The 26,150-nt window shown below is 37.9% G+C and overlaps 1 protein-coding gene across 17 annotated transcripts in view; it reads right to left on the reverse strand.

The window, feature by feature from the left end:
- Positions 1 to 3,235: 3,235 nt before the first annotated feature.
- The window catches only part of ISA3 (isoamylase 3), a 73,924-nt gene continuing 51,009 nt past the window's right edge, over positions 3,236 to 26,150 (reverse strand). For 6 of the 17 annotated variants that reach the window (XM_026805180.4, XM_088701370.2, XM_026805179.4 and 3 more), the window contains 11 exons: positions 23,627 to 23,716; positions 23,461 to 23,533; positions 14,880 to 14,959; positions 7,657 to 7,730; positions 7,464 to 7,574; positions 7,312 to 7,366; positions 6,632 to 6,736; positions 6,452 to 6,547; positions 4,430 to 4,491; positions 4,107 to 4,218; positions 3,236 to 3,509 (listed from right to left, as the gene is read on the reverse strand). In XM_026805180.4, the coding sequence (XP_026660981.4) occupies positions 3,396 to 3,509; positions 4,107 to 4,218; positions 4,430 to 4,491; positions 6,452 to 6,547; positions 6,632 to 6,736; positions 7,312 to 7,366; positions 7,464 to 7,574; positions 7,657 to 7,730; positions 14,880 to 14,959; positions 23,461 to 23,533; positions 23,627 to 23,716 (972 nt within the window). In that variant the 3' untranslated portion in view covers positions 3,236 to 3,395. Of the gene's footprint in view, positions 3,510 to 4,106; positions 4,219 to 4,429; positions 4,492 to 6,366; positions 6,548 to 6,631; positions 6,737 to 7,311; positions 7,367 to 7,463; positions 7,575 to 7,613; positions 7,731 to 10,547; positions 10,653 to 12,466; positions 12,609 to 14,879; positions 14,960 to 23,460; positions 23,534 to 23,626; positions 23,717 to 26,150 lie in introns of those variants that run through there. The other 11 variants (XM_088701372.1, XM_088701371.1, XM_088701373.2 and 8 more) reach the window with 7 other exon arrangements.

A 26,150-nucleotide genomic window follows, 5' to 3' on the forward strand; every position in this document is an offset into this window, starting at 1 on the left:
AGCTTCACTTTCTAGTGCATGGATGCTGTATGTCAAATAAACAAAAACTCTCACTATACAAAACTATCTAATGCAATACATAGGAGGTAAAAATGACCATAGGCAATGGCTTGCCAACAAATATTTGCTTAGCTAGTCGGTTATTCTTCTCTTTATAAGAAGAGGTCTGAGGTTCAAACCTGAGTGCTAGTGAATAGCCACCATACTTGTATGGACCTATGTGGACTTTTGGCATTATGATTATCCCTAGAGGTTGAGGTGTTGGAAAAAAAATAATAAAAGAACGCCAATTTATGTAAAATTTGTAATTAGAACATTTAATATAGTTCAGAAATCTGTCTTACCCTTTATATTCAAACACATCATAGAACACTTAATGTTGTTGCCTAGGCGATTACTTAAGCTATCTTTTAAAATACTAATATGAAAAGGACAAATGGCATCTTGTCCAGGACGAATTCTAAAGTCACTTTATTTGCAGATATCCAGGCTTCTAAGTCACTTTATTTGTGCTGACTCTCGAGTTTAGAATTTCTAACTACCAGAAAATACATTTCTATATCAGCAAAATGTTATCCAGGATTTTGTGATATGGAATTGTGTGAGGGTGTTAATTTATTGAGTTGGTAAAGTCAGTGGACACCCATGATCTATGTTTTCGGTTGGCCTTCCCTTTATCCAAATTCTTACAGAGAAGAGAAAAGAAACAAATCTATAGGATAATCAGATGGAACCAATTCAGTTTTCTGAAAGCCTTCTTGAAAATTTTTTAAGGGAAATTAGAAACCATTCAGAAGAAGCTTATCAATATCTCCCTCTTAAACATTAGTACCTTCAGCGATTGCATGTATCAATGATATTAATTGTGGTCATAGTGAAGCTATGAATCTAATACTCTGGCCGCCCCACGGTGTGCACCGGCCTTTCCGTCCCTTCTGACGGCGATGCGTTCCTGTCCTTAACTGGACGGGTCGTGCCTCCGGTGTCGTTACTTTGAAGAAAGTAGAGTGCTCAAAGCAAGCCTACACCGTCGTGGCCTCCCGTTCCATCCGGCCGCTCTTGTCTCCATAGGCTCTCGCGGATGCCGTGGATTTATCGGTCCGGGGGCCTTCGGCCCCCGCGTCCCTGTCTCGAGTGTGGTCGGCCGTAGTTGCCGCTCCCGATGTGGAGGCCCGAAGCGATACTGACGTGCAAATTGTTCATCTGACTTCGGTATAGGGGCGAAAGACTAATCGAACCATCTAGTAGCTGGTTCTCTCCGAAGTTTTCCTCTATTCTCAGGGATTGCTAAATGAATCAAAATTTGCTATAGTCCCACATTTACTAATAATAGAATGCTAGATGGATTTATTTGCTTCAACTTGTCCTTCCAACAGCTTAAGTTTTTAGGCTGCAAGTCCATGACACAAGGCGGTGTTAACTCTACCAAAAGAAAAGACAAGTAGATAGATAAATAAATAGAGCTGCTAGCAGTTGCCTAATGATGTTAAAAAAACCCACCCTGATCCATAGTTCCTAATGAAATCCATCAATATCATCAATATTTAGCTCAAGGCGGCCTGGTTGATGGGTAACCCAGTGTGATTGAATTTGAGTGGAAAACTGGGTACTCCAGATGGGAGGAAAAATTTGACTCTATTGCCTGATGATCTGAATCTGGGCTCGAATGATAGCGCAGAGCGGCGTTCTCTGAGGTGACCACTCCGTAGAGCCTTTTATATTTTGTTTCCCACAAACTACAAACTAGGATCCCGTTGGTTTTCATAGGACATCCTGATTCCTGACCTAATATGGCCGTAAGAGCCTGTCACATATTTCATCAAGACTAGTTGCCAAGGTCAACCAACTTGCCTCTTCAAATTCTTGTGAACTTTGCAACTGTGGATGGATAGAAACCAGGGTTTCTTGGTACGTGGAAGTCACAACTTTGCCTCTTACCTAATTCTTGTAAACTTTGTAAACTTACCAGCAAGATGATAAGCTATATATATATATACACACACACATATACATATACATATACATATACATATACAGATATATATATACACACACATATACATATACATATATATCTATATACATATATACACATATACATATACATATATATCTATATACATATAGACACACGTGTGTGTGTAGACACACACACACACACACACACACACACACATATATACACACACACACATATATATACAGATACACATACACATACATACACATACACATACACATACATATACACATACACATACATATACACATACATATACATATATATATACATACATATACACATATACATATATATATATATACATACATATACACATATACATACATATATATACATACATATACACATATATATACATATATATACATACATATACACATATATACACACATATATATACATACATATACACATATATACACACATATATATACATATATATACATACACACACATGTATATATATTGTTGTAGGAGTAAAGGGTTTCAGACTTAGTCCCATATCGACTGAATAGCGGAAAAGTCTGTGCCTTAAATGGAGGGCTCGATTACCCTTCCCTCAAGAGGTATATATATATATATATATATATATATATATATATATATATATATATATTGTTATGGGAGTAAAGAGTTTCGAACTTAGTCCCACATCGACTGAATAGCAGAAAGATTTGTGCTTTAAATGGAAGGCTCGATTATCCTTCCCTCAGAAGGTGCCTTTTGAAGGGCAAAACCGTGAGGAAGGCTTCTACCTGCTCCAAAGCGGACAATAACTTCTGTGGGAACGCAGTCTCATTTTTTTGTTCCAGTACGGTGGGGGCTAAGGTCTGAAGTCGGAGTTCACCCGACCTCAACAATGGCGCACCAGATAGGGGCCCTTGACTTTGGCTTAGACCTTCCTGCTGGGAAGGCTGATGTTGTGGGAATAAAGGGTCTCTGACTTAGTCCCATATCGACTGAATAGCGAAAAAGGTCTATGCCTTAAATGGAGGGCTCGATTATCCTTCTTTCAAGAGGTGCCTTTTGAAGGGCAAAATCGTGAAGAAGGCTTCTACCTGCTCCAAAGCGGATAATACCTTCTGTGGGGACGCAGTCTCCTTTCCCTATTCCAGTTCGGTGGGGGCTAAGATCTGAGGTCGGAGGAACCCCGACCTCAACATATATATATATATATATATATATGGAGATTTAATGATATGCTATTTGCCATTCATTATCAATATTTGGATAGCTTTATAATATAACAATTTCATTACATCTTCCATGACCTGCTTTCTTATTCACCATGCTTCATTTGCCAACATTGGCACTATGAACAACACTTATTACTTGTGGATCCTTTGAACAAACAAAAGCCCATATTGTGGTTTCATGGCTTTGCCTCAAGGATAATTGAAGAATACGGAGCGACGTTATAACCGGACCCCCTGAAAGGTACTCCTTCAGGAACGAAATCATTGGGGGATTCAAGATTTGTGTCAACCTGAAAAGCAGTAATAATGGCTCGTATCAAGTACGATAAACAATAAATTAAAATAAAGTTTTATACTATATCATGTTTTATATATGCGCATGTGCACGTCTGCACCGTCAGACATGCGTGCAAGTGGCTGCACGTGTGTCCTTTCGGATTCCGGAAGAAACCACAGTCCTATCTTATTTAATACAAAAAAGTTATTTCGCATCACTTCTATTTCATGCTTTCTACTTTTAAAAATAAAATCACATAAAAGTTTATACTGCAGGGTGTTTTTAAGTTTTTAAAGAATGAAGCCAATACACTCATCTAATATAAAAGTTTTAACTCACAAAAATATCTAAATTTTAGAAATTTTGTTTCAAACTTTTCCCTCTATTCATTGGTTATACTAGTATTTAATCTGGGAAAAAATGATCAGTACATCCTTCAAAAAAAAAGAAAAGATTGATCCAGATTAACATGATGATTAAAGAAGCACAGACATATCATGCAAACAACAGCTGCTCAAAATTCGAAGCTATAACAATGAAATTTGTATTATTCAGCATTAAACAGCCCTGAACTCTGATGAGTACATATAGAGAATGGGAAAAATCATACCACTCGATGCCACTGCTGCTTTTGTGGTGGTGACGGTATTACAGCTTTGACAAGGTAGTCATGCGCGTTAAAAGCCAAATAGATGTCTCCGCCAAGCTTATCATCATGAAACCTATAATAAAATGTCATTACAAGAGAGTTCAGAATTGTTGTTATGAATTTTTGCTTTGGGTCTAGCAACAAGGTGAAAAAGTTTTATGGACATCCCAAGTTCATCACCAGGATACTGAATGCAGAAGAAATTCTTGCAGGGGGTAGAGAGAGAAATGAAAAATAAATCAACCAACCAATTTCTTAATAGGTAACAAAATTGCCTTTCTTACGTGAATGCTAGAAATTTGCTCTCAGAGTTATCCCAGTTGTCCTCATGCCAGGTAACATCATTCTGCACGTGTTAGTCAATTTCAAACAATTTCAAGTCAAACAAGTATTAAACCAAAAAGTACATAAGCTGAAAATGACAATGAAACTACAAATTTAAAGTAATTTAAGACAGACACCACAGTAAATCAAAAAGCTCTATATAATGACAAGGGATAAACATAAGTTGCAGGATTACAGAAAGGATAAGCCAAACTACTACTTTGAGCATGAAACATGAGGCAGGTATATAACTTCTGGTTCATCACTGCTTCAATTTGTACAGGAACATGAGGAAGATAAGAGACCCATATCAAAATTCATGGAGTATATTCCTCTCATCATTATTATGAAGCCATGTTTTCAATTATTGATGACATGGTATGTGATATTGTATCGAATTGGATGGTACAGAATGTACCATACCATACCGGTTTGGTACCGGTATATATAGTATGCGAGGCATATCAATACTTGGTACACCGAACCAGTCTCTATAACAGGCATATTGACACAATGACGGGGTGACACCAATACGGGATCCGGTACCAAAACAGCGTACCTTGATTGATGACATAGCAAATATGCAACACATGGTTCTTCTTTATGTGGGAATGCAAACATTCATGCACATGAAGGTATGCACACCCAAACATGCACTGCATGCATGAGCACAAGCAGGCACATAGATAAACAGCATAAATGTACTGGCCTTTCAAAATGAGTCCAATGTCTTAAATCTTCAGTTTTATGTTACAACGAGTTGAATTAGTAATTACAGGGTTTAGGTCCTTAGAGCTCTTTTAGAAGGTCTAGAAGAAATTTCTAGTACTTAAATTCTCCGGTAGGTCATCAGGTGTTGATGCATGGGTAAAAATTTGAATTGACGTGGTAAACGAGGATGCAGCTAGCTGATAGAGTATTACAATTCTGATATAAAGGCTCCATTCCCAGAAAATGGTTACATAAGGAGAATGAATCCCAACTGAGTGGCGTAGGAAGCATTTTCTTGATTGTTTTTTATATGAGAAGATTCTAGTTTACTATTTTATATTTCAGGTAATTTCCTACTCATATTGAAGTTGTCATTTGTGCTCCTTTTCAGGTATTCAAAAATAATACATGCATAGAGAGAGACCAGTTAATTCCTGACATAAAGTCATAATTAGTTAGTGGATTCCAAGTATATTTATTGAAGACAGATTTTAATTTTTCTCCTTTGGCCTATCCTCTCTCCCTCTTTCTCACCAATTATCTTGCTTGCAGACTCACAAAGACTGTCTTATGGGCAAAATCAGCAGAATCATTCCTAAATTCATGCAGTGGTCAACAATCATAAGATACAGATGTCAAAGACCTTGCTGATAAAGACCTCATGATTAAATTTATGAAAAGCAAAAAGTTTATTGCAGCATCTGAGAGCATCTTCAAAACAATTAGAGAAAAAGAGACATCATTTTCTTAAGAATTGATTGTTGGGAAAAAAAACGTTTTTTTGTGGCACGCTTTCAGGAGACCAAGATAATAGAGATCCTCTCACAATCAACGATGTGTATCATAAAGGGTGTATTAACCCATGCACCTAATTAAATGATTGTCAGCAAAGGTAGCTATATGTTTTAAAGAATGAAATATTTGTGACCTATGAATAAGTTTTTTTATTGATCTGCATGTCATATTTAGAAATGGAACTTGGTTAAAAAAATAGCAGATAGAACTGAAAACAATGCATTCAGTAGATTTCTGTTGAAACAAATATGTGGTAAGCAGACAGAATACTCTCTAACAAAATAAAACCATGATATAGCATCCTCCTCCCCCCAATAATAGTTCTGGTCCCATTCATTTTCAGAAGATACAGATTTATTAGCGAAGACGACTACCAATGACAGTACTTTACCATATGAAGTTAAACCAACAGAAACTTGCTTCAAATGCCTCCATTATTCATTCATGAGGTTGATATAAAAGGGTATGAATCATACTTTGGTAAGAAATCTATTACGTCGCAATATAGGATGCCTGTGGCGAAATTTTATCATCTCTGAGAAAAATCTAAAATGATCGCCTCTTGCTTTCAACTGTTTAAATATCAAAAAGAAAAAATGTTAGCTTCTTCATCACTGTCAAAAAAAAAAGGAAATTAAAAAATAGAAAAAAAAAACCTGTCTCCACTGAAAATGGTTTATGGCAGTGTCATGTCCATAGCTATTATTATTTCCATCACGTGTATGACCACATTCGTCTCCCATGAGCATCATTGGCGTTCCCTATTTTTAAGTCAGCATGAAAAAGCAAAAAAACATAACATAGTTGTATGTGCATAATTGTATATTATATTTACCTTAGTCCTACAAGCAAGGTTTAATGTAAGATAATACAAAGAATGTACCAGAAAGAATTTGAGGATGAAAATGATGTCTATAATGTCAAACACAAGGTTCTTTTCAGGAAGAGATTAAAGAATAAAATCATAATTCATATCCTTTGAAACAATTTAATCCATATGAATACATCTTGAAGGCACAACAAGTATGAACTATCCATCTAGGTTATGCAAGAATATGCTAGATTTAGCTTCTACAGTAGCAAGTACAAATTCAACAAGTCTGATATTTTGTTAACCAACTAAAAACAATGCATTATATCTTTCTTATTTCAAATAAAAAAAAATATACATCCTGAGTTTGAGACGTGCTGTCCTAACACTTGCTGAAAAGATGATTGATGATGCAGAAAATGCAATACTTGCCACAAAATTAAGCACATCAATTGACTGAATTGTTATCCATTCATGCGGTTTCTCATCATCTATTTGATTCTTGACCACGCATATTGTACTTACTGTCGCTTGGATGATTGGGAAATCCAAAATAATCACGTTCATCACTTGTATGAATCTGTTGAGGAGTAATAAATTTTCTGCTTGAGTATGATATTAACTATAAGATTTTTTAGTTTTAATATAGTGGATCACATGGAAATGAGGGAAGAAACCTTTTGACCAGTACTTGCCAACATTTACCATGATTTGCACAAAGGGAAATCTGAATCAGATCAGGAAACACTTTAGCCTTCACATATTGCAGCATCAGTACTTGAATATTTCTGCAAGAATTTCAGGATGCCTCAAATTTCTGAGATTACCAATTTCTGCCAAGTGGTCTCACTCTCTTGAGAAGAATGACACCTGCTCAAGAAATGATCTGTAATCCCTGGTGTCTTCATAGAGCTTCTGAGAATAACCTTTCTTGCTCTATCTTCCTAAAATGACAAAATAAAGTACTATCATTAATGGACAAGCCATCAACCAGTTTTCATCTAGAAGACCTGCTGTGTACTGTCTTGGTCATGCAGATGTCTCTTCACTTGTTATAAAATTGAAAGGGTTATTCGCTGGAGCTTATCATCTTGGTTTTCTAACCACTGAAGCACACTAAAAATATATGTCAAATTTATACTAAAGGAGGCACTGACATGGGCAATGGCCCTTGAATATTTGTCCTTCATCCAATTATGCAAATTCCACCGTTTAGTATAACCTCTATCAAACCTACATATATTAAGCTGAAAAAATAGTGACAGCAGATAAATTTCAGCACTTTTAATTTAGGGCCAGTTCAACATCATTGTTATTTTTTGGTTTTGTTTCTCCATAAATTAGTGAAATTCCAAGTGGAGATTGATGTAGAAGATAATATTCGCAACAAACTCCTACTATTCCATGCCATGATATGCTAAACCGGCCCGTACAGGCTGGTTCAGTCCATACCGGACCGGTACGGTTCCACTGTCAAAACTGGTACGTGCTGGAGCCGGTGAAGAAAGGAAGAAGCAGTGAGCAAACGGGGGCAGAAGGGAGAAACAGCTGCCGCAGACACCTGCAGAGGGCCGCAGGGGGAGGGGGGCTGGCGGAGTCCCCTCATCTGCCGCTGCAACCCCTCCCCTGCAGCCGTCGCCGCGAAATCCGGCCGGCACCACAGGGTAGGTAGACCTTTCCTCAGAACTCTAGGTGAATCCCGAACACAGTCGGGTTAAAAAAGAAAAAAGCACGTGACCTGCACGTGCTGTCCCCAAAAAAAGGCACGTGACCTGCACGTGTTGTGCAAATAAATAAAAAAAAGGCAGACCCAAACCCAGTCGGGTTGAGAGAAAAAAAAAGTAAGGAAAAAAAAGAAAAGGAAAAAAAGAGAGAGAGAAACCCTTACCTCTATAACTGTTCATCTTCAACCTCCGCCCGCACCGTGAACCGCGGTACCGCCACCCTTGAAGCACCGCTCCACCCAAGCTGCCGCCGCCTCCGCTTTCTTCCTCCACCATCGCTGCCACGCGCCGCCGCTTCCCTCCTCCCCTCGCCAATCGCTGCCGCTCCGCCTCCGCCCACGTCGTGAGCTGCCGCCACCCTTGAAGCGTCGCTCCACTCGAGCCGCATCGCCCGAGCTTCCGCCTCGCCGTCTCTCGCCTCCTCTTTGTGACCGCCGCAGAGCCGCCTCGCCCGCAGCCATTGCCATCCACCGGCTCCCTTCTCAGCACCGAACCACCTCCCTTCCCCTTCGGCTGGCACCCTCCAGACCTCACTCGAGCTCCAGACCTCCCTCCAAACCCCTTCACCATTTCAGCATCTCACCATCTTCCCCCCATCCATAACCCCTCATCTCCTTTTTCCCCCATCAAGCTCAACAGGTCTCCACCCGAGACTGCGCCCCAACGCCAGGCCGCCTAACAACCCCTCGGCATCACCCCTTTTCACAGGCCTAAGACACCAGGCCCAAACCCAACACAACCGCCCATCCGCCTAGCCCTTTCGGGCCCAACCCGACACAGCCCATCCAGCCCACAAATTCAATCCAACAACAGGCCCATTCTGCCCCTTCTGAGCCCATACACACAGGCCCACCCACACAACGGCCCAAGCCCACGCGGCCGACCCCCTCTTCTTCCATTGCTGGGCCCAACAGTTTCATTCCCACAACAGATTTGCCAAGCTACTGTGATCAGGCCCTATTTGCGCCAATTGACGACCCACTTGCTGTGACTGCGCCCCGATCATCACCCCACAGGTGATAGGTTTCTACTTTTCTTGGGCTTGTTCATTTAATTATGTTCTAGTTCTCTTGCATGATAGTGTCATATTCTTGCAAACTTACATTCCTATCAAAATTCGGAACATTGAACCTCTCACTTCCGAACCCGTCCTATTACCCATTAAATCTTTGTTATTAAATTAGCACACCCTAGCAATAGGACGTTTCTCAACGTCAACGATTAATTTACTTTAGGATCAGAACAACCGTAATATTTGATTGCAACCTAATTTCTTCAATTTATTAATCTTATACTTTAACTTCGAAATAACTGAAGTAAAATCAGCAACATTTAAATTTTAAGTTACTTTTGTGAAAGCTTGCTGATCTCTGAATCATAGTAGGCTGCATTAGTAGGTTGTCCTGCATCATCTTTTAGTATCGGTTGAAATCATTATATTTGCTAGGGTTCAGTATTGACATTGCATTTCATATCATCATATATAGTATTATTATTGCATGTCAACCCGTAGTGATAAAAAGTACCAAGCCGATCAACCTAAAGTCTCCTTAGCTACCATGGACTCCGATGTTCTGAAATTCATCAAGGACTAGTTCGCTGCCATACGAGCTGAAACAGAAGAAATCAGACAAGACATCCGTGAGTTCTTGCGAAACTGTAGGACCACTAAACTGCCAACCCCTGTTGCAGCCCAGCTTAAAATCGGTTTGGCTGCACTACCTATAGTCTTTCCCCATACCCCTAGGAACCAAACCCAATGTTCTAGGTGTCAACAATTCGGCCCCATAGCGTTCCAATGATCCACTAAGGCCTACCTGATTACTGAACCAGAAGCTGAAAACCAAGAGGCCGAATATGTTGAAAAAGTCTATGAACCAAACATAGAAGATTATGTAGACGACTTTGAAGACGAACCCACCGAATTAGAACTTGTTCAGAATGATTCCCAAAGAAAAACTATTGACCTAAGTACAAACAAACCACTCCACATCACTACATTGAAAGAGGTAGTGAAAGATGTCGAGAGCCGATTACCCGTGTTTATCCGTGTGGCTCGAGTTAACAGTGTGGAGTCCAGCTTTGAGAACCTAGCCACCGTAGACCTGATCTTCATGATTCATCAGCATAAAGTGTCTGAGTCTGCACAGTCATTTGCATCGCATCTACAGATCAGCAAACGCATTCACTCTAATAACTTAAAATATAAATCTTTTGCTGATTCGCACAAATGTTATCAAGAGCTAAGTGTAAGAGATTATGTCATGATAAGAATTAGGTACGAATGACTTTCTCCCGAAACGTTAAAAAAACTGCAAACTCGTACTGCGGATCCGTTCAAAGTCTTAAAGATAATTAATTCAAATGCATATGTTGTGAATTTTCCTGATGACTATGGAATTAGTATGACATTTAATACTAAAGATTCAATCCCCTACAAAAAGACAACAATCATTTATTCTAACCCCTTTGTTGACACCTGCTCTTATTGATCACATTGACTCGTTATCTACTGTTGAGCTGCTGCCTCCAAATTTTATGCATGCAGAGAACAAAAAGAACATATATTAGATGAGAAGGTTATGTCAACCAGGAACGTTGGATACCAACATTACCTTGTTCGGTGGAAAGGCCGACCAAAGTCTGACGTGACGTGGATTTCTAGAGTTGAGTTACAGCACCTTGACCCTGATCTTCTGGAGTAGTACAACAGCCTGCCAGACCTACACTCGACGAGGTCGAGTTTTCCCACCTGAGAGGAGTTGATGGAGACATCAGAGCCCTTCATTCCAATGATCGCGGCTTCAGAGCTACTCACTCGTGTTCACACCAGAGATTGGCATCATTGTGGCTGGGAGATGCTCTTGAGCCACCAGATTGAGTCAAGCCCTGGATTGGGTCCATTTAAATCTATGTCATGTTTCTTTTATTGCCTTATTAGTTGCTTTTGTTTGAGTCGATTTGGTTGTGTTTCTGTTATTTTGGAGTCGATTTGGTTATTGAGTTAAGTGATTCGATCAATTGATCCATGTAAGACCTAATTATAAAAGTCCAATAAGCCCTTGCATTATTGAATTGTAGTCATTTGCAGCCCCAGTTCTCATGCTTATTCGCTTGATTAGTTTTCTCCTAAACCTATGAAGATTCATCAAATAGTTCTAGTTTAGTGATAATGATTCGCCCTCTGTTTTCTCCTACTAATGACAAATTGTTGGCAGTTTTTTTACTTCATCATCTCTGCTAGACACCACATACCATGTGTCATGTTGTTGCCCCCATACTACTTACTACCTGGTGCTTTTCTAGGTCAGTTGCCATCTCCAAGGGGCTATTAGCATTGTTGTTTCCCTCAACTTCCTTTCTTCAATATGTGCAACTTTGATTCTTCCTAGATAGGTGGGGATGCAATCACCATTGCTCACCAGCAACTGTTTGTTTGTTAGTGATGCTTACTTCTTGGAGGGCCATGAAACAGGACTACATTTCATGCCCTGTAGCCAACAGTAGTTTAAAGCTAGGCGGAGATGTAAAGCAAAGAGAAAAACCAAGCCTCAGTGAAAGGTACGCGGTACCGACTGTACCAACGTACCGGTGGGCATCGGTACCGGTACGGTACCGAACCAAACCGAGTCGAACCGGTACTGTACCGATGGGGCTAAAAGCCAAAAAAAATTTGGAGCCGGTACGGACTGGGTCGGTTCGGACCAGTACCGGATCGGTACGCGCCGGTACCAGATTGGTACGCACCGGTACGCATCGGTACCGGCCGGTACGCATCGGTACAGAAATATGTAGCTGTACCGTACCGGTAGGGTCCGGTACCGGTATGTACCGTCCGGTACCGGTATGTACCGGCCGGTACCGGTATGTACCGGCCGGTACCGGTATGTACCGGCCGGTACCGGTATGTACCGGCCGGTACCGACCCGTACCGACTGGTATGGCAGACCATGCCTGAGTGGACTCATTCTTCTACCTAGGTTATTTTACTCACTTCAAATATCTCCAGCAGTCATGCTCCTACACTCGCCTCCCAAGTTTTCCTACCCTCATTTTTTATGAGCTCCATTTTCTCCGTTCCAGCACTCAAATCTTCACCTGCACATGCTCCCAATATAAGTAATAACAGTCTGGTACAAATGCTGATAAACCTTGTGATTGTCCATCTTAACATGATTAATTTGTATAAGGTAAGGATTTTTTTTTCATTTTGATTAATTTTTTTATACTCAGAACAGCAGGACACACTTACGCTCATTTTATACACATGAGCAATGACTTAAGTCAAAATGGCTGGAAATAAAGTGCCCAGTTAACATGGCCTAAATGTTATATTATAATCAATGCCAGTGGCTTCAAATTTTAATTATTACTTCAGTTATCACAATAAAAGGGGCAGGCATGACAATGAAGACCATCATGTCATGAGCCACTCGTGAAAGCAAGACCACCTTGCAGGTATTTCTGTTCTTCATATAATCTCATACCTCTTAAAGCATCATTAGTGAACTCTGGGTGTCTGGTTGACCTTGAATTTAAGGGGAGTTTTAGATGCACTACATTTGTATTTTATTAGCATGCATATTCTTCAGTCTTCAGAGTGAATTTAATCATTTCTTCATTGTGCAATCTTGCTTTGTTGGTCACCATATCTTTATGGTGGGTATATCTTCATGGCCATATGCTCTAATACTTTGTATTCTGCATTTCTAAACTTGCTTCTCGAGTTGTTAGATATATTACTTTTGATCTAAAAATCATTAACATTTTTCCATTTGCCTCACCTGAGATTCTGTCTGCTGGTTTCCTTGTATAAAAGGTAGCCACCATAGATGGTGTGAGGGCCCGTGCGGGCGTGTGTTTAGTCCCACATCGATTATTTGCTGGGTAGATCTTGGGTACTTATACAGGATCAAGGAACCCAAATAATACCTTTTGGCTAGCCATTTTGGGTGAGGTCTTGGGTTGTTACAAATGGTATCAGAACGGATCCGGCCCATAACCTATGTGGACTAGGGGACACTGCAGCACGGATTCATTGGGGCTGACCACAGGCCAATCTTGGTGTTTGTGATTAGATTTGAATAAATTTAAACCCTTAGCCTAACGAGGACGTCAGGGCTTGAACGGAGAGAGTATGTGAGGGCCCGTGCGGGCGTGTGTTTAGTCCCACATCGGTTATTCGCTGGGTAGATCTTAGATACTTATACAGGATCAAGGAACCCAAATAATACCTTCCGGCTAGCCATTTTGGGTGAGGTCCTGGCTTGTTACAGATGGTGACTAAACAAGCGGGTGAAAGATGAGAGTTTACATGTTGTATGGATCATCGACCAACCAAATTGGGGTTTTCATGGAAGAGAAGGCTGTAGGAACTGAGTTAAGCAAGTTGATCAACAAAAGAGTTCATATAAGAAAACAAGTCAATCATAGAACTTAGTTAAGGAAATTGATTTAATTATTTGTACATAAACATGTGATACTTTCAAATTGATGTAACACTCCATGTGCCATCTTCATGAAAATCTTCTATTGTTTGGGTAGATGACATGGTTTTGCATATGAATATAACTTAGGATAGTCAAATAGAGATTTGCATTAAACCAAGGTTGGATGTACCAGTATCAAGACCCATATCAATTGCGCAGCGATACGATATAGTATGGTACTGTGCCATTCCATTTCGGGCCATACCGACAAAGGAAGAGCCGACAAGGGGGGGAAGGGAGAATGGGAGAGAGGAAGAGATAGAGATAGAGGGAGGAAGAGGGAGAGAGAGGGAGGGAGGGGGTGAGAGAGGGCTCAAAAGCCCTCATCTCCTTCACACGCCACAGGAACAGAGGCAGAGCCCTAAATTTCTTTTTGAAAATTTTTAAGTGAAGTTGGAAAACCATTTGCTAACTTCACTTAAGAATTTTCAAAAGAAAATTTAGGACTTCGCCCCCATTTCATTTCGAAATAGGGGCGACCCTCTATGACCTGCAGAGGAGATGAGGGCTTTCAAGCCTTCTCTCTCTCTTCCTCTATTGGCCTCTTTCTCTCCCCCTCCCTCCCTCCCTCTCTCTCTTTACTCTCTCTCCTCCTTCTGCCCCTCCCTCACCGGATTTTTTAAACCATGGGGTGAAACTATGTCAGTTTGCTCTCTATATGGTTTGATATGCCCTGAATCGAGCAGTAAGGGGCGGTACGACGAACCTTGGACATAACTATCCAAAATGAAGAAATGTCTGCTACAAGCACCGATTTGACAGCAGACAAATATCCTATTTATTATTAAATAGAAAATTAAATATATTTGAATGTTACCTAAATATAAGATAAACCTAAAAGCAACATAATAACATCATAACTGTTCCACGATATTTCTACCTGAGAGATCATTAATGCCACATGGAAGTTCTTCATTTGTCGTGAGCGTAGACTTAAAACATTAACATCATCCGTTTCCCCTACAAAATGAATAAAGAATGAAATTATTGTGATTTAATAGATAAAATGAGCATATGCATTAAAAATAAAGTGAATGACTAATAATATGACATGCCTCCAGAGTCATGAAATAAGCCATCTATGTTCAAATTTTACCTTAGGAAACAATGTGAAACTAAAGATTTTCAACTCCAACCAATCCCTAAGATTACTAGTTTTAGAAGTCAATAACGACAGAAGCATTCAGCAAAGACTAGGCTTACAGGTAATATTGAACAAAATGAAAGTTTCTTGTGATTTAGGAAATAACTAATGCAAAGCATTATATGGTTCTAAAGGATTTCCTGGAACCATGTAGAACACACCAAATATCTTGAACTAGGAACAGAAAAAAGCCACTTTCCATTGTTAAAAATATTTCCTTCTATTTGGTCTAATATTTGACTGGATAGAATCCAATATATGTTTCATAAGTTAAAACCAAAACCAAAAACATCTTATTTTTCCAAAAAGTTTCATGAGTTAAAAACAAAACCAAAAACATTCTCTTTTTCAAATAATCCAATTCTCACCTTCAGACTTCTCTTATATGTAAGTGGTAATATAAGGATGTGCAATGTGTGTTTCAAGTTATATTTCACTCAGAATGCAAGGGTATCACTGGTTCAAAATAAAGTTTCACTATTCTTTCAGACCATGAGCTTATACTCAGATTTTCCTTTTTTTTATATTTTCTTTCTTTTTACAATCCCAGCAACTGTATATTTAAAAAGAAAACAAGATAAAATAATAAGAGCAAGATTTGAAGTACCAAGGATCAATATTGTATCGACCAACGGTGACGTATGGATGTTTCATATTGAGGACCGTGCCGACAGTGTATCAATGGGGACGCATAGATATGCCAAGGACATCATTGACAACTTTTCAGCTCCCAATTTGACTTATTTAATTATATTTTCATGTCCAAATGCTATAATTTTTGCAAGAAATAAGATGACAGTATTAAGTTAAATACGTGATCAAGGTTTCCTGTATATACTGAAATCATTAACATGCATAAATATCACATGACACCATATAACTTGCAATTTCATATATATTAAATGGACAAACTGAAATGCAAGTAAACCAAAAGAAATATTAAATATCATATAACAATAACAAATTAGCAACACTATAGTCCAAAATCATTCATACTACTATCATCAACAGTCCCACTCTGGACTCTACCTTACTTATCCAGATCTTTTATCAGTTTTTAATTTTTCAAAATTTAGAGCGTGGCTTGGAGTGCAGCTTCATTGCTTGCACCTTCTTAGAGAATTCAATTTCTAGTCCAACAATTTATCCTCTCTTCTTGGTGATTTAACAATATTTCAGCACATATATTCCTAATTAATTAATAGAGAGTCAATAAAAATATTTTTAAAAAATAACATTACCTATCTTAACAAATTGTGTCTAATTACACACTATACCTATATTTTCAACATATTAAAATTTCAATTTTTGAATAATAACTACTTTTAATTTTAAAACAATACTAAAAAAATCAAAATGATCTCCTTTTTTTTGTTTGATTAAGGGCTTTCAAAAAGATTGGTCTTATTGCAAAACATATAAAAAAATTGACCCAAATGCAGATGTTTTTGTCAATTGATTTGAAATTTATGATAATTCTTGGAAAATTTGATCCTTTTGGTTTTCCTTACTTTCCAGGTTGGCAGAAATAAACTGACATTTTGGTTTATCTTGTCTCAACCATCCACCAAGATGACCAAGATCTTAGTTTTACAAAAACTTTTAGTGGAACCTAAGCACACACAAATTGCACCTATAGGGGATCAAATTTATAGCATACGCGCACCAGTGCTACAAACATGCTACTTTTTCTTTAAATATTATCAATTTTTATTTTTAAATTTATTTTTGTAAAACTTAATTTTTTAAAATTTAATAGCTAGAAATACTATTCCGATGGGTAGATATATGCCCCTGATTGACAATGTATTCAAAAATCATCCTGAACAAACACATTGCTTGGGTTATTTTCAAATTTACATGATTTTTGTATAATCAAGCCAAACCCTAAATTTGTTAATTTTGATCTTGGATTTATGTTCTTGAGCATGAATCTGAAGATCAAAAACAGTTTAGACTCAAATCTGATATTTTCCTCTAATTTTAAGGATTAATCATGAATTAGTGATTGAATTACTAATGACATTTTTAAAGGTATAGGGAAGAAATTACCAAGCTAGAATGAACCTATAGTTTCAAAGTTATTGTAGATTCGTCAATGCGATGTGAAGACCTTCACATTACCCAATCCCTTTTCCTCTTCTTCCACCTTCAAATGGTGCCAAACAAGAGAAAATCACCCTTTAATTCACTTTTTAAGTGGTGCTCTGGCATGCCTCTCAGTTTGGGAGTGGTTCAGGCTCAATCGACCTCAGTCTGCCACCAAACAGCTTGATTCACCCTTGGTTCGGGTGGTTCATGGGTGATTCGAGCAATTTTTGTTCAAATGGAGCTCCATATTGACGAGGTATTGGTACAACATGTATAGAGCAATACCCATCGAATTGCTCAGAATTTCAAAGCTTTGAATAAGAATCCTACCATTAAACATAATAAAGCATGTTTACTTCATATATGGTTACTCATGCATATTTTGTCATACATGTTGCCTCTCCTTGGAGTAAACATAATGAAGAAGGATACAATTAGCACTAATTGGTGTCGATAAGTCATTGTTTAAAAGGACTTTGATATAGAATCATCAATTTTGTACAATCAGTATCCTGATGCAATTCATGTTTGTCTTTTCATAAGTTTTTATGCCCTTAATTGCAAATCCCTCCATACTAACAGTTACCTAACCAAAAGAATATTATTTAAGCATATAATGATAGCAATATAAAAGTGGCTAGCACTCAGCAGTTGTACAAAAGTAGGCCAAGGTTTAGCCAAAAATTTACATACAAAGGCCCTTCTCATTTGCTAAATGGTCTCAAACAACATAATAACAAATTATGAAAGGATCAAAACTACCTAAGAAGCAGTAAGGTATTCCAAAATCATGAATAGATGCCACTTAGTCCAGGTTACTCGAGTTCTGTGTCTCCTAAAACTTGACGGACATCATTCATTTCATAAACTATTGTCTTTCACATACATCATATTCATTTAGTTCCTTCAAAATCCTACATGTTGGCATTACTTCAATGAAAGAAGGCTTAAGAGTTAAGACAGCAAGATCATATAGAGATTCAGACATTTGCTTGCTTGAATTTTGAATTTCATAACACTTCTCTAAACTACCAAGTCAGCAAACATCTGTCATATTCATATCTCCAATTAAGTGCATCTTACCTTACTCCAAAATATATTAAAAAAATCTCCGTTTCCCATACTCCATTCATCATGAAACCTCTATTTCAAGCATGTAATTGAAAGTAAGAATAGAAGTTATTATCATTAGGTAGTGGCAAATTCTCCCATGAATGTGTACGACCATTGAAGTATGTTAAATAGAGGCTGAACTATACAAATCCTATTCGTGAGTTCCATTTGTATACACCTATAATGTATTATAACAATTGTAACTGCTCGATGATGTTCTAAAACTGTGAACCAAACAAAACCATTCTGGATTTTACGTCATGGGCCATTGATATGAGTACAACCATAGTAAGATAGCAGTTCAACCAAGAACCTGCCTTCTTTATAGATCATAAGATCCGTATCTAAACCCTCCACCTTCTCTGACTCTCTAAAAACTTCCCTCTAAACTTTTCTATACGCTTGCTAACTCAAACATCTCCCATTTTACTGCTTTAATTATCCTCCAAGGCTCCAACACTACCTTCAACTTCCTTTGTTCCCATCTCAAGCATGCTTTGGATCTAGGGTTTGCCATTCCATTAAAAGAAACAAATATAACCATTCACCTAAAAACTGATATTCTCGAACTATTACTTGCATATGTTTTTTGGTTCACTGATTAACTTTTAAGTTTATTACAGTATTGTATTTGAGTTTAATCTCTTCAATGGTGTCCCAGATAACTTTTGGCCTAAGTAGTTTTCTTGAACAGTACCTTGCATATAGCAAACTGGTAATCCAAACTACCTTGCATATAACAACTAATAAGGTTGCATTCCATGGAATGCCGTACCGGCCCGTACCGGCCGGTACGTACCGGTCCGGTCCTAGACCGGTACCGGAACCACAAGAAAAAACCGGTATCTCCGGTTTTCTTGTGCGAACCGGCCGGTACGGAGCCCGTACCGGTCGGTACCGGTACGAATTTTTTTTTTTTTATGAACCACAGCGCGAGGTGCTGTGGTTTTTGGCTCGCGGTACCGGCCGGTACTGTACCGATACCGGCCGGTACGTACCGGACCGGACCGGTACCGTACCTGTCCGGCCCGCCACCGGTACGCCGACCGGTACCGGTACGGCGGACCTTGTTGCATTCCAATATTAGATTGCTATCCACTTTTAGAGGCGGGTTACTTTATCAAAGACAAGTTGTCATCCCATTTCCTCTCGAATCGATCATGCAAGTGTAAGCATATTTTCCAAATATCAGTTATTCTCCCTAACTTCCTATCATTTTGAGGATAAAATACTATACTAAACTTCTGTTTGTACCCATGGCTTTTTGTTAACTCCTCCAAAATCAAAAGGTGAATCAGATACAATCGTTTTAGGGGCCTGTGGAATTTCTAATTTATAAAATTTCTACTTTCTCTAGTAATTCTAATTGGCATAAAATGAAGAGTCTACTTAATCTTTCCACAACTGTCCAAATAGCATCATGATTGTTTCAACTTCTAGGTAATCTCATAACGGAATCCATAATAACATGCCTCATTTTGCAAATTTAGGATAGTTAAGGCTGAAAAATACTAACATGTTGCAGACAGTTCATCTTAACCTGTTCGATGACCAGTTCTTTAGGCACAAGCTCTAATCTCTTTTCATATTGTTCAACCAATAACCATTTTACTCAGTTGACAATCTTTAATGAACATGCATGTTTTAGCAAGATCAAAGAGACTTATTTAGAATTTCTTTCTTTCAATTTACATCATTTAAGACACCATAGTCATTCGCTAATCTCACTCATCATTACAAATTTCAAGGTCTGATTTCGACCCTTTTGCTACTCCTTAAAGTCGACCATTTGATGACCAGTTTCTTGCACCTCCTTAGGTGTCTAAATTTCTTAAACATCCTCGTGATCATATTCATAACACTAAAATCTTTCTCCTTAAGTTAACAAGTCTCGTCATTATCACTCCTATTCTTAAGTGAGCTAATACTCAATAGTACCCAAAGCACTTATCACAAATTTTGCATTTCTGGATATGGTGGATTTTGAGATCATAGTCCTTTTATCCATTACACTAGTCACATGTTTAGTTCCTTTCAGTCCTTTCAGGAGAAGATATATATCTTAAACCTTTGTAGAAAGGCATATCACTCAAATTGCTCATGTAGTCTCCAAAATCTTCAAAACAAAAAATTACTATCGACAATTGTGGGGTATCAATTGGAAGGACAACTCTACTCATAAACTTTTTTAGTTGCCTTAATGCATATGATGTTACCTCAAAAAGCTACGTTAACACACATAGGTCTTAAGCTTTGTAAGATTCATAGATACACCCTTATTAGGGTTCATAAAGTAACTTTCACAGCTAAATTTATATTTATTCAACTTAAAATACATCTCCTTCAATGATTAAAATTGATGCACAATCACCTGTACTCGTTCTTTGTAAACAAGCAACCGCACCCATTATGTTCCATTGGACCCAAAGAAACTTTTAACTGGTCGCTTGCTATGATGTGTTGGTTAATATGTCAAGTAGGTTTATTCTCAACTCTCAAGAAAACATGTCAAGAAGGTTGAGTCTATGTCTTAGCAAGCGGATTACGAGACAAACAAACAAGCCATATCTGCTTTTTTTTTTCATGTACTTGAGATATTACATGTAAATAACAAACTGCTACCATTTGAGTTCAATAAAAATACTCAAATTGAAATTCCTAGAGAATAAAAAGTTGATTTCCCAACTATGGTACAAATTCCAAATTGTTTGCATCAGGCAAAACTTCAACTTTTAAATGCCAAGATGAGGATGATAATGTTATTTTGATGATTAACATAACCATTGAGGCCATATCAAATTAGAAATGCAAATTAACTCGATACATCATTAATAAATGGTACACCCTCGATATATTCACAATACATTATGAATATACGGTCAAAACAACTCTCAAGAATTAATAACGAGATAAAATTTGTAATAGAGAATGGTAGAAAGCTTAGAAATTCATTTTGACAAAGTTTCAAGTTAAGAATATCTAAAAAGGCAATTCTGTAATTTTCACTATTAAGAATATGAAACATTATTGTGCTATGCATTCTATTTTACATGAAATTATTTCTCTATGGATCCCTTGTGCATGTCTAACTTTTAGATGCAGAGAATCATAGCTAGAGTCAACCCCAGGAGGAGTGGAGTCGACCCCGAAACATTCAGAGAATCTTGACACTCAAATGATACATTTTGAGTCATAGGCACAGGTTTTGGTTCGACCCCAAGAATATTGGAGCCGACCCCAAGCTTGCAATGCAGAAAATGTATTCCCTGAAAACAATGTAGCGGGGTCGACCTGAGAAAAGCTGGGGTCGACCCGAGACATGTAGCTGCAATGCAAAAAACATACTCTCTGGATTTTCTGTCAGGGCCGACCCCAGAAGTATTGGGGTCGACCCCAGCACTGTTGAGCCGACCCCAGAAGAGTAGGGGTCGACCCCAGTGAAGATGGGGTCGACCCGAGCAGAATTGGGGTCGACCTGAGCACGACTGACAGCTCAACGGCTAGTTGTGCAGAATTATTTTTTAAGCTCCCAACGGCTATAAACGGCTAGTTTCTTCAATCCAACGGTCAGGAAGGTCTATTTGGAGGTTGGAGAAGTATTTAAGAGGGAGTATTCATCAGAGGAAGTAACCTTTTGAAAATCATCAAGTCCATTCAAGAGAAAACCCTAGTAAGGCAAGCTTCATTCAATTGTTTCATTCAAGAGCCAAAAAAAAGTGGTTGAGCAGATTCCAAGAGACATTAAAAGCTCCACCAATCCTTGAAGAGTGAAGCAATCTTGACAAAGAAGAGAAGAGCCTTATTAAAGCGATAACTATATTCTAAACTCTTCTTTGTAGCTTATAATTATTTTATTTGCTCATTTAGGAGCTTTAGATTCTTGTTCTTTATTCTTGTTGTAAGGTTTGTTGGTAAGCCCGTAAAACCAACATTGTAGGTTGTTGGTAAGCCCGTAAAACCAACGTAGGTTGTTGGTCAGCCCATAAAACCAACGTAGGTTGTTGGTCAGCCCGTAAAACCAACAGTTAGGTTTATTGGTGATTCCGAAAAATCAATTGTAAAGATTTTGGATTGTGAGCCCGGAAAACAATCCTACTGTAATCCAAGGGGTTATAGTAAAATTTCCAAGGAAACGCTTGGGGAGTGGACGTAGGTGCCTTGGGGTGCATCGAACCACTATATATCGTTATGTTTGTGTTGTGCTTGTTCTTATGCTTATTCTTGCATTATCTTTCATCTTTGCTCTAGTTTAATTCATTCAAATAATTTAAGAAAGCATCCACCGCACTTAACTAAGAAAACTTTTAAAGCACCAAAAATTTAGAAAAACCCAATTCACCTCCCCTCTTGGGTTGTCACCTTGGGCAACACAAGGTATTTATAAAATCTTGAAGGCTTAAATTGTGTTATACCCAAGGTATGCCATACAGTACTGAACCAGATGGTATGGGGCATACTGTACCGTATTGGTTCGGTATTGATATGTGGTATGGAGTTGTACTAATACTTAGTACGCCAAACCAGCCTCCGTACCGGGCATACCAACATAGTAACAGGGTGGCACGGTACGGGGCCTAGCACCGAGACCATGTACCTTGGTTATACTTATACCTTTGCTAAAACCCAGAATATGGGCAAAAAGAAAATCTTAACACATTAGGCTCCAAGGCACATCATTTATTAAAGTGCTTTACTGCTTTTCAACAGAGAGCATATTGACAAAATGATTCACACAGAGGTATACATATACACACATACATACATACACACACATACATACATGCACACATGCATACATATATCATACATATACATGCATGCATGGATGGATGGATGTATGTATTTGTCCAAGCAAATGATGTGTTAGTAGGTGTAAATACAATAAATGTAGAAGAAAAGTACCAGGATTTACAAATCTTACATGGGTAACAATTCTAGCTAGCTCCCATCATTTGTGTTCTAAGTCTTCTGACTATGTGTTAACTTGAATTTTTGTAAAGCATCTTTCATTTAGAAGTATCTTCGACTTACAAACTAAAAGTTTACTACTACTCTTTACCTGAAAGCTATAGATTAGCAAGCATACAAAATAGTAATAGGATACAGGTATTACCTTCAAAACCACAGTTCCAGCTGAGGTTATCATTGCTTCCATCCTTGCCACCTTCTCCATTAGCATCATTGTGCTGTATGACCAATAATAGAGGACAGTTTTACCACATCTAGTCTCCATATTAGCATGTGTATCTATGTTAATTTCTGGGATTTGCTTCACATACCTTGAAATTGTAGGAAACAAGGTCATATAACGTAAACCCATCGTGTGCGATGACAAAATTGATGCTATGGTATGGCTTGCGCTTGTTTACCTATTGAATAAGTTTGCATATAAGATAATATTACATTGAGGTCACTAACAAAGGAGAGGAACAATATATTTGTCTTTTTTTTTGCGTTGCAGTACCACAAAGCAGGCTGTAAAGAAATGCTAAGATGCAACTATCACAACTCTAGATGTCATTTGACAGTCTGAACTCTGAAGTAATTGAATTAAATAAAACATGTTGCTGAATATTAAGTTTTGTATATTTCAATATCACTGAGTATTTATTTGTGTTGTAATTAGACTACAACAAACTTCAGCAGTACAGCTTAGTTTAAGTTTAGTTCCTTGTTAATTTCACCAAAGTGTGAAAATGTATGCTAGGCCTTTAAATTTGACTATTATTGCATAGTCCTACGATTACTTCATATAATATGATTTTGTATAACTAGCAGAAGTTCCTAAATCTGTTTAACATGTGAACTTGTTCCTTTTTCATGCCAGCAAATTTTCCTTGCCATTTGCTCACCCTCATGGGTCTCATAATGCCTCCTTTCTCCATGAAATGCAACTGCAGCCAATGACAAATGAACAGTTGCAGCACTTATTACATTATTACTTTGACTAACAAAATATTTGCCTTGGGCATTCAGATGGCCCTTGGGCACCTTCAAGTGTCTCCTAAAAGAATCATGAGGTGTGTAATCTCTCCATAAAACATTCTACCAGTAAACTGGCCCTTAAGATTCTTCCATATAACACTCATTATACTACCTTGATAAAGGCTTGAGGCAAGGCAAAATCTTAATTTAATTACATATAACATCAAATGGATTAGCCAAAATTAAGTCTAATTATGTCTAAGTTAAAAATGCTTTTTGGATGAAGAAAATAATTGCTCTTCTTAGAAAATATACAGTTCTTCAAAACTCTTCTAGAATATATTTTTAATATTGCTTTTTCAAAGTAAAGAAAATTGAGATATACTTTTGAAAACGTGCATACATGTGCAAGCTGTGTTATTTATTCAGAGAAAGCTACAATTTAAATAATTAAAAGTTTAAAACAAAAAAAATGATTTTTGTCAAATTAAAAAAAAAAAAATCATCTTTACTAACTTTTATGGTATAACATATAACTTAATGAACAAATTATGGTGGATATTAGGATTGATAAGTGAGTGATAACCTGGAAAAAAAAACAGTTAAGCAAGTTTAGGTTTCATATTCATCTTCACTCCAATTGACGAAGCATGAAGTATGAAGGATGATTCTCGGAGCCAAACACATAAATTGAAGGGAAACCGGATTGAAGAACCCTTCGCTTAAGGAATAAGCTTTCTCCAAAGAAATTCTATGAATATGCAATTCACAACCAAGGCTCCTTAAAATAGATTAGAAGCACATATAGAACCCATCCCCCACCTTCGTAAACCTAATAAGAAAAATATAACAATCTAGGATCTCACGCAAAAAAGGCTTGCAATGAAGTTGTTACTTGGGTTCCTTAGCCCCGTATAAGCATCCAAGAATGCCCCACCACTTTTAACCACCATCGGTTGTGCACTGGGGAGATCTTAGATACTAATACAGGGTCAGGAAAACTTTTTGACTAGTTTTTTTGGGTGAGACCATAGGTCATTGCAAATGGTATCAGTGTAGACCCAGCCCATGGCCAATGTAGACTAGGAAAATTGTAAAATTGGCCATTTTGGAGCTGAGTACAGGTTGATCATAGTGTTTATAATTGGATTGTATCTCATTTGTGGTCGGACTTGATTGGATTTGGACCCATAGCTTGGTAAGGATGCTAGGCCTTAAACAGGAGTGTGTGAGGGCTCATGTAGGCATGTGTTTAGTCCCATATCACTTGTTTGTCATGGAGACTTTAGATCTTATACAAGGCTAAGGCGCCCAAATGACAACTTCTAGGCTAGTCTTTCTGGGTGAGGTCCTAGGTTGCTAAAGAAATCATACTAGAAATTGGATTGCTTGACTTAATAGGAAAATATACTAAAAGTACCGAACCCAAAAGCATAAATACTTAGCGAAAATTAGTGATGTATGAGTCGGATCTAATGGAAAATTCATAGGAAAATCAAGCAAAAACCTTTGAATTCAATGAGCAAGCATGATCACCCACGGGATGGAAAAAAAATTCAAATATTTAATTGTTGAAGTCTCCGTCCAAAAATCCATTGGCTCCTATAAAGCTTGGTGTAGGTCTAGATAGTCATAATATTTTTCGATTGTAATCTATGCTACACCACTAGTTCAGTAGATATTGGTATGATACAACAATGTCAATGTCGGAAAGTTCATAACTTCATATACTAATAGTCATTGAACAAGTTAGTGTAAGTTACTATGGAAGACCTAAAGACATCAAGGTTTTGATAAAAAAATACTGAAACTTAACTTTTTTGGTACAGGAAACATACCCTTTCAAACTAATGTTTTATCTTCCAAATATTTCTGCGT

The sequence above is a fragment of the Phoenix dactylifera genome, chromosome 7 (genome assembly GCF_051530095.1).
Source record: "Phoenix dactylifera cultivar Ajwa chromosome 7, Ajwa_hap1_PhDact_Kaust_v1.1, whole genome shotgun sequence".
In the NCBI taxonomy this organism is placed as follows: domain Eukaryota; kingdom Viridiplantae; phylum Streptophyta; class Magnoliopsida; order Arecales; family Arecaceae; genus Phoenix; species Phoenix dactylifera.